The 17,594-nt window shown below is 40.4% G+C and overlaps 1 protein-coding gene across 1 annotated transcript in view; it reads left to right on the top strand.

The window, feature by feature from the left end:
• The first annotated feature begins 6,218 nt into the window (after positions 1-6,218).
• ZNF366 (zinc finger protein 366) overlaps positions 6,219-17,594 on the top strand; it is a 76,464-nt gene continuing 65,088 nt past the window's right edge. The window contains exon 1 of the mRNA XM_058434090.1: positions 6,219-6,240. Within this exon, the coding sequence (XP_058290073.1) occupies positions 6,231-6,240 (10 nt within the window). The 5' untranslated portion in view covers positions 6,219-6,230. The remainder of the gene's footprint in view (positions 6,241-17,594) is intronic.

The following is a 17,594-nucleotide window of genomic DNA, read 5'->3' as shown; positions in this document are numbered from 1 at the left end:
CCCATTACGAGATTCAACGAGTGAGAATTCATACCCAAAGAAATTGGAATGACATATAAATTTCAAATAACTTTAAATTTAACATGCTTAGAATTCTTAAAGAGATTAAGGATGTATTAATAGCATTCTTTCGATATTAAATGGGAGGTTATATGGCAAGAACAAGAAGATATAAAATAAGCTTGTTGAAAATTAAATTTTATTCCTTGAATTAGGAAAAAACACACTCAAAAAATAAACCTTAATACTTAGCATAAACAAGAGACTGGGCAGACTTGAAGGCAGAATAAAAGAATTGGAAGATTGCGCTGAGAGGGGTCATACAGAACTTAGCCTAGACCCAGCCTAGAAAGAGGAGATAGAATAAAAGAGTTCAGGTAAAAGAAAAATAGACAGAGAAACACAGACCACACATCCAATGGGAGTTCCAGAAGGAATGAATAATAAAAATTGGGCAGAAAAACTACTTAAAAATATAATAACAGAAAAAAATTTAATTGAAAAAATATTGAAATCCTCAGACTGAAAAATCATCCTGAATGCTTAGGAGGACAAAAATAAATAAAAATAAAATTCACATTTAGATAGAGTGGTCTAAAATTAAAATGGATGTTAAACAATTAAAAAGGTTGTCTTGATTTTACAAAATTATTTTGAGGCTCAAATGAACAATGGGTGGGAAGGTGCCCTGTGGAGAAGAGCAGGTAATGCTATGATGTGCTGGGGTTAGAGGTGATAATCAGTTATATCTCCCCCCAACTCTGAGTTTGGAACCAGTTGAGAAATAGCCACAAAAGATAGAGAATGAAGATACAAATATCAGCTTTATTATGGATAAGTCTAGATTGGAGAATACTATCCACCTTCAACCAAGATGATTCTGATACATAATAATACTTGGGGGCCGGCTGCAGCAGCCCACACCTGTAATCTCAGCACTTTGGGAGGCCGAGGTGGGAAGATCACTTGAGGTTAGGAGTTTGAGACGAGCCTGGCCAATATGGTGAAACCCTGTCTCTGTTAAAAATACAAAAATTAGCCAGGCGTGGTGGCACGCACCCACTTGGGAGGCTGATGCAGGAGAATTGCTTGAACCCAAAAGGCAGAGGAGGCTGCAGTGAGCCAAGATCGCACCACTGCACTCCAGCCTAGACAACAGCATGAGACCCTGTCTCAAAAAACAAACAAACAACAACAAAAAAAGGAATCACTTGCTACATTCCTTTTCTTTCTTTTTCTTTTTTGAGACAGGGCGTTGCTCTGTCGCCCAGGCTGGAGTGCAGTGGTGTGATCTCTGCTCACTGCAACCTCTGCTTCCCAGGCTCGAACAATTCTCCTGCCTCGGCCTCCCCAGTAGCTGGGATTACACCTGCCACCATACCTGGCTAATTTTTTATTTTTTTTGTAGAAAAGGGGTCTCACTATGTTGCCCAGGTTGGTCTCAAACTCCTGGACTCAAGCAATCCTTCTGTGTTGGCCTCTCAAAGTGCTGGGATTACAAGTATAAACCACCATGCATGTCCACTGTACTCATTTTCTATTGCTGTGTAATAAATGTTTTAAATTTACCAGCTCAAAACAACACGGATTTATGATGTCACCATTCCTGCAAGTCAGGAATCTAGACATTGCTTAACTGGATCCTCTGCTTGGGGCCTCACAAGATTGTCTGCAAAGAATTGACCAGGTCTCCTTCCTTCCTGGAGCTCAGAGTCCTCTTCTAAGCCTAGGGGGATGTTGAGCAAGAGTTAGTTCCTTGTGGTTACAGGACTGAGGCTGGAAGTTTCCTAGAGACTTCCCACAATTCCCTGCTTTGTGACTCTCAACATATGCAGTTGACATGATGGCAACTTGCTTCTCCAAGGCCAGCAGGAAAGTCTTGCTTCTTCAGTCTGCTAAAACTTCTATCACAACATAATTATGGGGTGATAGCCCAACATCTTTGTTGTATAATCTAAGCAAGGGAGTGATAGCCTATCACTTTTGCCATATTCTGTTGGGTAGAAGCAAGTCACAGGTTCATCCACACATAGAGGGAGTGGATTACACAGGGCTTGAACAGCAGGCAGCAGGAATTATCAGCAGTCACCCTAAGGTCTGTCCACCATGCTCACTGTCATAATCTGTAAAATGGGAATATTTCACAAATGGGAATATTTGTTATGAGTATCAAACGGAATAATAATATGAGAAAGGGCTTGACACAGAGAAAATGCTCAGTAATGTGAAATACCCTTTTCTGGCCCAAGAAGAGGGTCAGTGATGATCAGACCACAGGGTAGTAATTTAAATTTTTAGCCAATGCCTCAGTGCTGATGCAGATTGTCTAAGGGCTGTATTTTAAAAACACAGAGAGGATATGTCATCTGCGCAAGGTCCTATAATGATAAAGCACAGACAACCTGGAGTCTTTGTCTGACTTCACGGTCAGCACATCACAGTGCCCACCCACCCCTGTCCAAGGACCTGAGGCCTCTCAGTTCCCCTGTAGCCCTATAATTCATGTCACTCTGGAGGTCCACCCAAGGGCTCTGCTTTTTAAACTAAGTCTAGAGTCTCCAGATTTCTTTATGTACTCCTTCCTCAAATTTGAGTATACATCCCCAAAATGTGTATCTGTGTTTGATTGTTTATAAATTATACATATAAGCTATCATATTAGTTTATTATAAAACATACCCAAAAGGACTTTTCAAAGGATAGAAAACATGTAATAAACCATACGTTAAAGTTTTCTGCCAATTGCAATGGCTCTTCTTCATGAGCTGGTATTAGTTGGGGTTTCCATTAATGATTGATGGTTTAAATCTATAGTTCAAATAAACTTCTTGGTGGAGTTCAATACCCTTTGGCCTCTGTGTATGCTTCTTTGTGGATCTGATTCAATTATCATTATTTTTACTTTGTAATATGATTGAAGGAGTAGGAAAAATGTCTGCTCTGCCATTTTCTTATTCTTCGCAGAATTATTAATTGCATTATTACTAATTGCACTGTTATTTGATTTAACTTATTATTCGATTTAACTTGTAATTCTATTTAGTTTGTAATTTAGAGGGCAGGAGTTTTTTAAAAAATTGTTAGTTGGCAACATAAAAACTGTATTGTGTCACAATACACTAAACGCCAGTGAAGGAATGATATTATAACAGTCAACCTCTTCACGGTGTGAATTCCCACTTTTCCTTCAGGATAACTCAAGTTCTGTTTGTAACCCATGACTGGCTTATATAGGGACCAAGTGAGATTACCAGTGCCATTATTTATACTAAATGTTGATCAATCTAGATTGCCTATGGGGGAGGATGAATATAAATAACTTTGGAAGTTCTGCAAACCCGTATTTAGAGACCAGTGAATAGGATTTTTCAGTTGCGAATCCAAGTTAATCAATATTGGAGATTCTGGCATCAATATGAATAGTCATTTTAAAAAGGTATTTATCACACCTTTGCCACCTCTAATGCATAACATTTCCATATGTCACGAGATATCTTGCCAAGTGAGATAAATGAAGCTTAAGAGAATTCAGTTTTATCTCAGCAGAGGGCGTCCCTTCCTTCAACAAGAGGCTGTCTTAAGCCCTGGAACCTAAGCAAAGAGGTCATGAGAATAATCTCCAAGTCTAAAAGGACTAAATGAAGTTCATCCATTATCCAACCTAATGTCCTAATTTCCTGTGTGAGCTGAAGTCCAGAGAACTGCTCAGAATTCCACGGTTAGCTGATGACTAAAGTAGGACTAGAATTCAGGCCTCCTATCCTCAGCTCATGGCATTCTCCAATATTCCCCACAGCCCTTTAATGCAGATTTATTAGGAAATATTTATTAGGAATATTAAGGCTAGCTCATTTACATTTAATGGAATCACTGATAAAATTGGGTTTTAATCTAGCATCTTATTTCATGATTGATATGTTCTACCTCTTCTGTGATTCTTTTTCTCATCTCTTGACTTCTTTGTGATCAATTAAGATATTTTAATCATTAATCTTCCCCTTTACTATTTTGGAAGATTTACAATAACTATTCTTTTAGTGGCTGGCCTTAAAATTATTATCATTTTCTATTTATTATTTTATTTTTAACCTTTCATTGTTAACTTATCCAAATATAATATAAATGTTAATCTCTATCATTGGCCTATACAATTCAGAAGGCTTAGAACACTTCAGTCCCATCTATCTACATCCCAATTAATTGGCGCTTGTCACAATTTAAAATTCTATGTAATTTTAAAATTCTATAATATATTTTTATTGTTTTTAGGTCTTCACTTCTTCCTGAATCTCAGATTTTCCATCTGGATCATTTTACTTGTCCCTTAAATAATCCTTTAAAATTTTCCAAACTCTCAGTATTTTTTTAAAAAGTATTTATCTTTACCATATATAATATAAATGGATATATAATATAACAATATATTAATAAATATAATATCTCCTGGGAATAGAAATCTCAGTGAGCAATTATTTCCTGTGAACATGTTGACAATACTATTTTACTGTCTTCTGACTTCAATTATTAACTTTTAAAAGTCAGCTGTCAATTTCATTTTATTTCTTTAAAGATAATATGTCCTTTTCTCTATGGCTGCTTTTAGTGTATGGTGTGCTTACAGTTCAGTTTCTTTGGTTTTCTATGGTTTCACTATAGTGTTTCTGGCAGTGCTGTTCTTTAAATTTATATTGTGTAAGCTCTATTAGCCTTCTTGAATCAATCGATGTCTTTTATTAGTCCTTAATATTCTTGGCTGTCATATCTTAAAACATTGCCTTTGGTTTATCCTGTCTGTTTTCTCCTTCAAACACTCAGAGTTATTTTATAGTTTGTGACTAATAATTCCAACAGACATTATCTCCAGTGATTATGGGTCTATTTGTGTTGTCTGTTGTTTCTGCTGGTGTTGTTCAATGAACTCTGTTTCCATGTATGACTGGCTGTTTTTGACAATGTGTTGGACATTGTGTTTTAAAGATTATTTGTACTAATTTTCATAATAATTTGAGGCCTAGCGTAACATCATCTTCTTCCAAAGAGGATTTTCCTCTGCCTCTGCCAGACACTTGAGGTGCTACCAGTCTAGGTCTATCTTAAACCAAGTTCAAAGCTGGCAGTTTCCTAGACCACCCAAATGACATAAAGCCAAATCAAAATTCTTTGCAGGGATTAGCTTACCCATGATTTACCTTATCTGGATCCTTTGGGATCCCAATTTAAAATGGTCATGATTTATTAAAATCCTGACTTCTGGTGGATTACAGGTCTTGCCTTTTGCCTCCTGGCCCCAGGAATTTGCCGAAAATAAATTTCTTTAGGCTTAGCAAATGTTCTTAGGGCAAAATCAGATTCAAATGTTGGTTTTACTCTCTAGGTTCTCCTCTTCTTGATTTTGTTTTTGTAATTCCTCAATATATTGTTAATACTTTGATTCTTTTAAGAAGTTTTTTTATATTTCATTCAGTTCTTTATGTTTCCTTAGTGGGAGGATTGGTCCAAATCTTCTAATCATCAGTTATTGTGAGTAGAAGTTTCAGTTTATGTATTTATCAGAAAAAAAGAATATCTTTCATAGCTTTCTATTTCTACTTTATGTTTATGAAATTGTTAGTCACTATAAATCACTTTACATATACCAAGAATAGATATATATATATGTGTGAATGTGTGTGTGTGTGTAACATATCCTACAGAATCAAAATTGTTATGTAGCATTTATCAAGTCCCTTTAAAGACCCAATCCTGTATGATATGAAATTGTTTATAAGATAATTTTAAGTCGTGACTACTTCAGGTGTTTGATATTCAGTATGAGAAATGTGTGCTTTACCAACTCATAAAAATACAATGGAAGATTCAGTGATCTATATATAATATACATACATAATATCATATCCCACCAAGGGTGCTTATTCATCCCACTGAATGAAAGTGTCTTCCCCTTCTCTGGCCTCTTTCAGGTCTTTTCTCTATCCTCATCTTCTCAATGAAGCCTTTCCTATATATCGTATTTAAAATTGCAAACTCCCCCACTCCATTCCTGCATTTCTTAATCTCATCTTGTTTTTTGCTTTTCTCCATCATACATACTTATATACTAAACATTATATATCCTGGCTCTATCTATCACTGCCTCTCCAATTTTGGTAAATCTAATTAACGTCTCAATTCCTCATTTTCCCTAGATATAAAACAGCATGAAGAAAAGCATCCCACTCTTCTTCATCTGGATGCCTCACAGTAAGCATGGTGATAGATCACAAAGGGGGTTAAATTTTGATAAGATTGCTACCATTATTTTTGCATAATAGCATTTTTTATATTAATGTGCTGGATTGTAAGAAATGATCACAAATTCCTCCTATCTATATATGCACACATACAGTCCAATCTTCATTCTCTTAAATCTGGATAGCCTATGACCTGCTTTGTGGTGGAAATGACACTGTATGTTTTAATTGCAGGCTTCAAGAGCCTATGTAGCATCCACTCTTACCCTCCTAGAACCCTGAGACATTTATGTGAAAAAGTCTGGGATAGTCTCCTTGAGAATGAGAGACCACATGAGAAGAGAGGCCCAGCCAACTTCTTGCATCAATTGCCAGTGAGTGAGAATGTCTTCGACCATATAATTCCAGTCAAGCCACTGGAAGAGTGCAACCACATATGTAACAATAAACAAGACCAGCAGAAGAGCTGCCCATCAATCCCAGCCCCGACTGCCAACCCATAGAACCATGAGAAAATAAATAGAAAACTGAGACAAAAACTATTTGCTAAAGAGCAAAATTGACTAAGTCTTGGAAAATATTTGAATAGTTATTTGTTCAAGAAGCAAAAGAATAAAAGTTATACTCCCTTTTATAATAATAAACCCTTACCTACCCAACTTTTCTGCAGATAATAATTTAAAACTTTAGAAAAATAGAAAAATATCTGAGGGCAAATAAAAGCAGGCAGATATTACAGAAGAGTCTATACTCAAAGAAGAAAATACCATGAGTTAAGTTTTATGTTTTTCTTTTTTATAGCTTTTATCCTGAGAGCAGGCTATAGCTGGTGTGACATGGGGGTCACTGAAACTCAGATAGAAACCCACAGTCTTCCTGGCTTGCAGAACCAAATGTCAGAGTTTAAGGCAGCCAAAGCTTCTTGAAAATTAGAGGGAAATTCCATGAAGGAGATAATCAGAGAGAGAGAGAGACAGGGGGAGAAAGAGAGGATACCCAAATGCTGCCTAGAAATTTCTGGTTGAACCCTATGTCTCACATTTGTGGGACAGAGCTCAGGCCTCTCAGCTGAGGCTAAGAAAACAACTTGGATTTGAGCTGCTGCCTACTTCAGGGCATACAGAATTTGCAGTTTGAATTCAGCCAAGATAACTGCCTGCCTAGAAAAAGCTGCACAATATTCTTTAAAACAGCATAGCAGAACACAGAGTCTCTTCAATATATCATTTATAATAGCCAGAATACATTCCAAAATTGCTCAACATTTGAAGAAAAAAAAGACCCATTCTCAAGAGAAAAAAAAACAATTTGAAGATAATACAGGTGATAGAATCGGCAGACTAGATTTTAAAGTGGTTATTGTAACTATACTTAAGGACATAAAGAAAAACATACTCCTAATAAATGAAAAGATAAGAAAGCTCAATAAAGAACTAAAAACTATTTTTTTTTCTTAAAAGAACCAAATAAAAATTCTAGAATTAAAAATTACAATATCTAAAATAAAAAATTTACTGATTGGCCTTAACAGGAAAATAGAAATAACAGAAAAGTTAGTAAGCTTTAAAATCAATCAATAGAAGTTATTCAATATGCAGAACAGAGAGAAGAGACATTGAAAAACAATGAGCAGGTCCTCTGGGAAGAGTGGACAATATCAATAGGTCTAATACATATGTAACTGGAGTCAGAGAAGGAGAAGAGAAAAAAATAGGTCAGAAAAAATATTTGCAATAAAAGTATAGGTGAAAATTATTCAAATTTAGAGAAAGGCATAAAGTTACAAATTTAGGAAGGAGAGCAATGCCCAAGGAGAAGAAGATTAAACACACACCTATACATGCCCCCCCCCACACACACAGGAACATCAGAGTCAAACTGCTAAAAACCAGAGAACACAAAGGATCTTATTGTAGACTCATTCTACACCAAATAAAATACTACATCCAGAGTTTCACGAAGTGTTTTTATTCAGGAAATTTTCAGTGTAGGATAAATTGCTACTTTTCACTGCAGACACAAATCCTGGGTGTGAGGAGCTCATCCACACAGTCAGGGCCCAAGGAGGTGGGTGGTTGAGGAGGAGACTACCAGCCTTTCACTTCCATTTCAGCTGGGGAAGAGCTTCTGGAGGAGACAGGATGCTGTGAGCTCTCTGGAAGACAGAAATATTTTGACATAAATAACTCTAAAATCAGGGAAAGAGAAGTGAGATCCTCATGGTAAACTTGAGAATGACCCAACCAGAGAATCTAGTGCCTTGGAGCCAAGGGAGTTTTTGAAATGGAATTAGCAGAAAGAAATTTGGGGGGAATGGGGAAGGCCCAGAAGATTTTGATCCTTACAGCATGTATTTCCTTATATGCTTTCCCTCCTTTCTCCCACAATTTAGCATAACCCTATTCAGGGTGGATCAGTTTGAAACATAAGGAGGTAGATTATTTCCCTTCCTTTTCACCAATAGATCAGAGATATCTGGAGGTAGCTGCCTTGGGGAATGTGTGGCCTTGTTTTGACAAATGTGGACCTCTTAGTTCATGGAGGATGATGTTAATAATTGAAAACAAATAAATAACAAAACCTCAAATGTAAACCCAAAGTTTGCTGCTTGTTATAATTATGTTTTTCATACTAGGCTGGAAATAAGGCTATTGTGTTTCTGTTTGTAGTGTAAGCCTCTTTTTCTCTTTTTATTCCCCCTCCCTTATTTCCTCACCCCTCCATCCCACACCATCTTGTTTTAGGGGCAATATTCCCAAGGGAAGGTAGTAGTCCAAAAAATAGCCGGAGGCTGGTTGCCTGAGGTTGAGGCAAGGGCCTGGTGTGATTCCAGGCTGAGCACCAGTGGGGAATAGTGCAACCCAGCAGCATTATGGCCGGTCTTTCAGCCCGTCTGCAGCTCTTCCTGGAACACAGGCCTTTTCCTGTGTTTGAACTCACCGCCAATGGCTGTCCTACCAAAGGTAAACAGTAGCAGTCTAAGCAAACTACTCTGTTTCCAAAAGAAAGCTTTTAACTTTTCTTCTGGAGGAGGCAGGAGGGGGTTGTCTGAGGACTGGGTGGAGGAGAGAGAGGAGGTTAGACCAGAGAAAACACAAGTGACCCTGGAGCCTTGCCCTGCTGTGTTTCTTTCTTTTCTTTTCTTTTTTTTTTTTTCCTTTCACCGCTCTCATTATTTTTGGCTGGCTCCTTTGTGCATGCTGCCTCTATTCACTGACAGCTGCTTTGAACATCAGTCATATCAGGTCATGTGCCAAGCTGTGCGCCTCTGGTCACATCGCTCTGAGGCCTCCGGTTTTTTAGCTTCAAAGCATCTCACAAGCAGTGACCCGCCTCCTTCAGGGAGGGTGTTAAAAAAAGGGGAAGCTTGGCACAGAGTCATGAAACCTCTGGTGTTGAGGCTGGAAGCTTTGATCTCATTTTGCAGAGGAAGAAATTAGGACCGAAGAAGTGCGGCAGAGGCCTACTTCCAGGGCCTTGTGGTCAGGACCAGGGGTAGAAGCCAGATCTACTCTTGTCTAGTCTGAAGGTGTTCTTCCCACTCTTTGGATTTCACACCATATTTCTTAAGAAGTCTTAGCCTACCTCAAATGTGCCTCACTGATGATGACATTTTGAGAGTGAGATGGGTGAAGGGGTGGGGCAAGGAGAATGCCCCATGGACGAACCCATCCTCCTCTTCCAAGTGGAGAGTCTTCTCTTTGGTCTCATTTACTCACGTATTCATTCATTCAAAGTTGCTTGTTGAACAAATTTCACATGCCAAGTGGCTTCCAGACACCAGTATACAGCAGTGACCCAGCAAAGTCTGATTCCCATGAAACTTACATTCTGTTGTTTGAATTTGTTTCCAAGGAGGATTATTTTTTCGTGAAAGAGTTCTGTTGATTTTTTTTCTCCTTTAAAGAAAATAACATCTTTTCAACATCTAGCCTTCAGAGTATTAACTGGCATTCGTTAAGCACTTGCAACACTAAGTATAGTCACCATCTAAAGCAAATTAGCTGCTGATCTTCTAACCCATGGTCATGTAAAATCTATAAAGAAAAGACGCCTAAAAAGAGAACTTGCCTAGACAGCGTCACCTCCACTCACTAACAAATGTGGGAAAGAAATAAACAAGTCGATGGCATAGTTGGTGAGTTAAACTCCTGTGGCTTATAGTCTACAAAGGGACACTACTACATTCACTCTTTTGTTATCTCATATATGATATAGGGTGGTGAAAAAATATGTGACTATTTTACAACAGACCCCCTTGGTTGGTGGTGTGGTGAAGGTGGATGCAGCAGTTAACAGCCTTAGTTAGTTTCAGAGTCAAACTTTGAGAGCCACCCACCTGTGAATATTCCTACCTGCGATTTTTTGGTTTGAAAAGTTAGAGCCAAAATTGTAAACTAGCAGCCTCTCAGCTGCTGAGTATATCACTTATCTTTTGTTACATAACAAATTATACCAAAACTTATTGGTTTTAAAATAAATGTTTATTATCTCATTGTTTCTGTAGGGCAGGAATTCAGAAACAGCTTATCTGAGTGGTTTGGCTGAGGATCTCTGATGAGGTTGCCTTCAGTGTGGCAGGGGCTGCCACGGTCTAAAACTGTGACTGAGCTGGATGCTGGATCGATAGCCAAGACAGTGTACTCAAAAGGCTGTTAGTGGGAGCCCTCGGTTTCTCTCCATGTGGCCCTCTCCATAGATTACTTGGGTATCCTCATGACATGGCTGCTAATTTCCCCCCAAAGCAAGCAATCCAAGAAAGTGTAAAAAAGGAGGGAACCCCAATGCCTTCAATGACTATGTCTTCTAAGTCCCTTACGGTCACTTCTGCCTTATCCTGCTTTTATGTCCAACTCACACTGAAAGGATAGGTAATCAGATGTCATCTCTCAAAGAAAGGAACATCAAAGAATTTGGGGACATATTTTAAAACCCTAACACTAGGTCCCCTTCACATATATAATTTATTTTTTTCTTAAGTTATTTTATTTTATTTTGAGGGGGTCTTACTCTGTTGCCAAGGCTTGAGTGCAGTGGGGTGATCACTGCTCACTGCATCCTTGACCTCTCAGGCTCAAGCAATCCTCTCACCTCAGCCTCCCAAGTAGCTGGGACCACAGGCGTGCACCACTCCACTCAGCTAATTTTCTTATTTTTCGGCCAGGCGCAGTGGCTCATGCCTGTAATCCCAGCACTTTGGGAGGCCGAGGCTGGCGGATCACAAGGTCAGGAGATCGAGACCATCCTGGCTAACACAGTGAAACCCCGTCTCTACTAAAAATACAAAAAAATTCGCCGGGTGTGGTGGCGGGCACCTGTAGTCCCAGCTACTCAGGAGGCTGAGGCAGGAGAATGGCATGAACCCAGGAGGCGGAGCTTGCAGTAAGCCAAGATTGGGCCACTGCACTCCAGCCTGGGTAACAGAGTGAGGCTTCATCTAAAAAAAAAAAAAATTAATTAATTTTCTTATTTTTCTTCTGTGGAGATGGGTCTTGCTATGTTGACCAGGCTGGTTTCAAACTCCTGGCCTCAAGCAATTCTATGGTCTTGGCCACCCAAAGTGTTGGGATTACAAACCTGAGCCACCAAGTCTGGCCCAATTCTAAAATGTTTAAATTCTAGATTCCACGTAAGTATTCAGATTTTTTCTTACTTTTTTAAAAAAAATCTGGTCACACTAGGCCTACGTGCTCACAAAGCACTTTATATTGAACATAAACTCTTCAATTTTTCATACTCCCCACCAAACCCTCTGTATTAAACATGGCACACTTATTTAACACATGTGTGTTACCTGCTTGGATGATTTAAATAGCTGAGTTTAGATCTAAATACTGATCTAGATTTAATGAGACTGGAAGACATGACAATGGAATTGAAGAAAGAAGCCTGACCCCTGGTGTGAGTTGAATCCCAGAAGACTGGGAAATGAGACATGTTGTGGGTTTTCTTAGAGTGGCAGCAACCTTGCATTACACCTGCATAGGGCTGTAGAGATGACAGGGGCAACTGTGGAGATCTGGGCATGAGGCAATAGTCAAATAGATTTGGCAGACATTCTTGTGATGGAACTTGACACTGAGTATGTAGAGTCACCAGGGGAACCAGCCCCTTTGAGAGGATGATGAATGACCCAGCGTGGATCAAGGCTCACTGCTGTCTTCCTGAGACTGCCTGAGTCCTAGGTCTGGGACAACCTAAGGAAGGATCCATGTGGGATCCATTAAAAATAATGATACAGAACTGTTGGCCAACTTTGTCAAGGAGGGGAACTCTAATCATATTTAATTTAATGTATAAAAATAAAGAAAGTTATTTCCTATCCCTGGTGTGCCACAGACACATAAATAAGCATTTAGAATGCTTGAAGAGCGCCTACAAGCAGAGGAAAAGGCCTTTACAACCTCTCTGGAGGAGACTGTGGAAAGGTGAGCTTTACTAAATTACGGAAATGAATACTGGAGAATGATTAGCCTAATAATAAGCTCACAGTTGACAGTGTACTCAAAAGGCTGTTAGTAGGAGCCCTCCGTTTCTCTCCATGTGGATCTCTCCATAGGTTACCTGGGTATCCTCATGACATGGCTGCTAATTTCCCCCTAAAGCAAGCAATCCAAGAGAGAATAAACAAGGTCATGCCTGCAATCCCAGCACTTTGGGAAGCTGAGGCAGGCAGATTATCTGAGGTCAGGAGTTCGAGACCAGCCTGGCCAACATGATGAAACCCCATCTCTACTAAAAACACAAAAATTAGCTGCGCGTGGTGGTGCATGCCTGTAATCCCAGCTACTAGTGGTGGCTGAGGCAGGAGGATCACTTGAACCTGGAAGGCAGAGGTTGCAGTGAGCTGAGATTGTGCCATTGCACTCCAGCCTGGGCCACAGAGTGAGACTCTGTCTCAAAAAAAAAAAAAAAAGAGTAAACAAAGAGGACTTGTTTTACTTGTAATATGACTACAGCCATTCCCCAACTTAAAAATGTTTGTTTGCTCATACCAGATATTTGGAGCTCAGACTGCATGTTCCTTGGTGGTTAAGTCCACAAGCCAGTTGTGATATGGTGGCCTTAGTCCCTATTTCCTGGCATACAACTCCTAAAATCCTTGGAATCTTCAAAATGATGTGGCTTTTGGTATGCTAATCAGTTGACTGGTGGCCCGCAGCCCAAGGTAGCTTCAGAATGCGGGCTGGTCACAGGAAAGACCGAGCTGTAATTACAGAATTGGGACTCTCAGCCTCACCCTCCAACCTCCAGGAAGGGGAGAGGGCCTAAAGGTTAAATTGATCATCAATGGCCAATGATTTAGCCAATCATGCCGATATAATGAAGCTTTCATTAAAAACCCAAAAGGACTGGGTTTGAGAGCTTCTGGATGGCATGCCCAGAGAGGACATGGAAGTTCTGCCCTTCTTCCATATTTTGCCCTATCCAACTCTTCATCTGGTGTTCACTGGTATCCTTTGTAATATCCTTAATAATAAACTAGTAAATGTAAGTAACCTGAGTTCTGTGAGCTACTCTAGCAAATTAATTGAACCTGAGGAGGGGGTCATGGGCACACTGATTTATAGCCGATTAGTCAGAAGTACAGGTGAAACAACCTGGGGCTTTTGATTGGCACCTGAAGTGGAGGAAAGTATTATAGGACTGAATCCTCAACCTGTGGGATCTGATACTGTCTCTAGGTGGATAGTGTGGACATTGAATTGAATTAGGACACCCTACTGGTGTCTACTGCAGAATTGGTTGATTCCTAGGTGTGTGGGGAAAACTCCCATACATCTGGTGTCAGAAGTGTTCTGTGTTGTGAAAGTATAGCAGGAAAAACTGAGTGTTTTTTCCTATATCCTCAGACTAGTTCTTAAAACCATAATATGCTGGAACTCTGTTATAACACCAGCAATCTACCAAGTGTAACAGTTTTCTTAGAAATTTCAGCCTGGGTTCTACATGGAATGCCTGGGGTACATTTTCCCCCACGCTAGTAGTTCAAACACTGAGATCTACTCCATCCCTCCCACTTACCACTCCTGGGCTAGCTTGGAGGATGCCACTAGCTTTTTGGTAACAGCACTGGATGTGTGTTAAAGGAAAAGCAGCTCTCTGTTGGGTGAGTATTGAGAAATTCAGACATGGGACAATGACAGCAAGGCAAACAGACAGGAGGCTGCGGTGGAATAAAGGAGGGTAGGCACTCAGCTTTGGAGGCTCTGGAAATTGGGGATGGCAGGGCAATGGTAGATGTTGCTGTTTGAAAGTAGGAAGCTTTCATAAGCCAGTTATTCTTAGGCCAGGCATTGCCTATATTCATTCTCCAATAGACACTTGTCATACAACATCTGAGCGCAGCTCTCAAATTTGGTCGTCCTGTGACCTCTCCAGGCACTGACATTGAAACCGCCTTTGCAAAAATTATAACTGAGGAAATTATGACAGTGAAAGAGATCAGACCTAATTGACTCTGTCTTGCTTCTAACCCTTAAGCTGTCCTTGTTCATTCCTGGGCATATGTTGAACTAACTTTGGGAAGGAATTCAGTTCATGGTTTGACTCTGAAATAAAATTGACAATAGCCCTTTCTGGAAAAGACCCCCTTCTTGCCGGGGGACCAGTCTGCCTTTATAGGACTAACAAATTAGCTATAAGATTAGAAATTACAGTTTATGGGTCATGTAGCCTCCGGCTCCAGGAGTCTGAGCCTCCCTGAATTGCTCCTGGAAATAACATCACTGTTGTACAACCTAAGATCAGTGTTTGAGATAGTTTGCAGACCCTGCACTGGATGGATCAGCTGACACCACCGAGACTGGTAATCTGGCTCAACCAGTTCTGCCATCCCACCCAGGAACAGAAGACAGCAAGAAATCTGACTTCCACCTCCTGTGATTCCATCTCCAACCTGACCAATCAGCACTCCCCACTTTCCAAGCCCCTACCCGCCAAATTATCTTTTAAAACTCCAATCCCCAAATGCTTGGCAAGACTGATTTGAGTAATAATAAATCTCCAGTCTCCCTCACAGTCGGCTCTGCGTGAATTACTCTTTCTCCACTGCAATTCCACTGTCTTGATAAATGGGCTCTGTCTAGGCAGCAGGCAAAGTGAACCCACTGGGCGGTTACAGCACACCCACCTATGTCTCTTGATAGGCCCTACTGGCAGGATTGAACTTAGCCTAGACTTTACAACTGCTCATCTGCTTCCACTCTTGTCCTCCTTCATTCTTTGCACAGTGACCAAAAATAGTCTTTCTGAAATGCAAACCCGATCATTCTATCCCCTTAGTAAAATCTTTAACGATTTCCCACCCTTCTCAGGATCAAGGTCACAATCTGAACCCAGACCTGTCTGACTGGCCCTTGCATGAGCTGCTCCTCACCATCTTCCCTGACTCATGCTCATTCTTGAGGTCTCAGCTGACATGCCATTTTCAGGAAGAGCCTCCTGACCTTCTTGCCCACATTTGGTCCCCTGCTATATGCTCTTGTAACTCCCAGACTTAATATTCAGAGCACTGACCGCCGTGGTAACTGTTTAGGTATTCAGGTATGGTTTGTTTGATTTCTTTAACGTATCTCTCCTCTATGAGGCAATAAAATCCAGAAGCACGTTAACCACACCTAGCATGGGGCTTCCTTGTCCATAAGACATGCTTGTTAAAGGGTTGCCCAATGAATCTTTGTGTCTATTATAAACCTGTGGTTCTCCAATTTTAGGGAGCAGTCATTAGTTTTTACTAAGCGACCTACAGTGTTAGAGAGCAAGGTATGTTAACTTTGTGGTTAAAAATTAGGGCTCCGAGCCAGAATTCCCTGGGTTTGAAATCTTACTATTTGTGTGGGATCAAGGAGGTAGTATGATGTCTCCATTACTCAGTTCCTTCATCTGTAAAAAGGGCAGGGGGGATGGTGGACGATAACAGCACCTACTTCATAGGACTGTTGTGATGACCAAGTTGGTTTGATGTGTGAAGTGTTTACAAGTGTCTGGCACATGGTAAGTATGTGAAAGATGTTAACCTATTCTTATTTACTCCAAATACTGTACAAAATAGATGTGTTCTTATCCCCATTTGTCATATGAAAAAACTGGATGCATAAAATAGACTTTCTTCAATAACTTGTCTAAATGAATCCTTCATATCATCTTTTCATGCTAAAAAAAAACTTAAAAGGAAAAAAGAAATGAACATTCTCACATTTTTGAGAGTTGGGACTTGGAGGCTTTTGGGGTTTGGCAAGTTGAAGACAATAAATCAAAGAAACAAAGGAAGTTTCAAAGCAGTTTCAGGCCGGGGACTGCGCCATCCCTCCTGCACTTTCATATAACAAAACTCGGCATGTTCGTGAGAAGCCCGGAGCGGGGAGGAGAGACACATTTTCCATCGAATCTGTAGTGGAGATGGGGAGCCGCTGGAGCGTGACTCAGAGCACCAGGAACTAGCATCTCCAGGTTACTGCAGGAAGTGAGAACAGTGGCTCCCAACCAGTGCCCAAGTGCCTCAGGAACTCTGCCAGTGTCTCCAAAGGCATGGCCACGTCCTCAAATCAAAGTCATTTGATTTCTTTTTTTAAATCTATGCTATGCATCCCCTTTGAGAGGAAGTGGGTGCCAAAGGATACCAAACAGAAACACTGAGTCACTGGAGTGGCCATTCTTCCTGGAGAGAGGAGTCCTGCATCAGGCTTCTAAAAAGACATCTGGCAGGGACAGGAATATTCCTGGCAGCCCATTTGTAATGGCTCCAAACTAGAAACAATCCAATGTCTGTCTTAAGTAGAACAGACATATAAATGGTGGTATATTCACAGAATGAAACCCTATCCAGCAATGAGAGTGAATGAGCCACAGCTACACTAGACAATAGGGACAAATCCCATGAATATACTATCGAGACAAAGAAACCAAATGAAGTGCAAGCCAATGCCATTTTCACGTACATTCAAAACCAGGTAATGTACATCCATGTCAGGTGCTGGAAGTCAGAGCACCTGAGAGGAGGTAGTGACAGGAGGGGCTTGGGGGGTCTCTGTCCTGTTTCTTAATCTGAGGGCTGGCTACTCAGATACGTTCCTTTTGTGAAGTTCCCTGACCGGGACACTTACGTTTTGTATACTTTTCTGAAGAATATGTTCTATTCCAAACCTTTCTCCATTCTCTCCTACCCTGCTACCTCCATGACCTGAAGTCAAGTTACTCTGGGAGTCAACAGATGACCCCAGAGTCTGTGTCACTGGAAGCTGGTGCCATACAAATTAGGATGCTTCAGAGGCAGGATGCCATTTTGAGTAGAGCTCCTATTTCTGTGGTGCTGGTTCTGAGGGTTGGGGTCACAGCATTGTCCTCACCTTGGTTTCTCTCTTG

Source organism: Hylobates moloch, unplaced genomic scaffold, assembly GCF_009828535.3.
Source record: "Hylobates moloch isolate HMO894 unplaced genomic scaffold, HMol_V3 SCAFFOLD_23, whole genome shotgun sequence".
In the NCBI taxonomy this organism is placed as follows: domain Eukaryota; kingdom Metazoa; phylum Chordata; class Mammalia; order Primates; family Hylobatidae; genus Hylobates; species Hylobates moloch.
The sequence above is the reverse complement of the archived record's forward strand: the minus strand, read 5'-3'. Positions and strand labels throughout refer to the sequence as shown.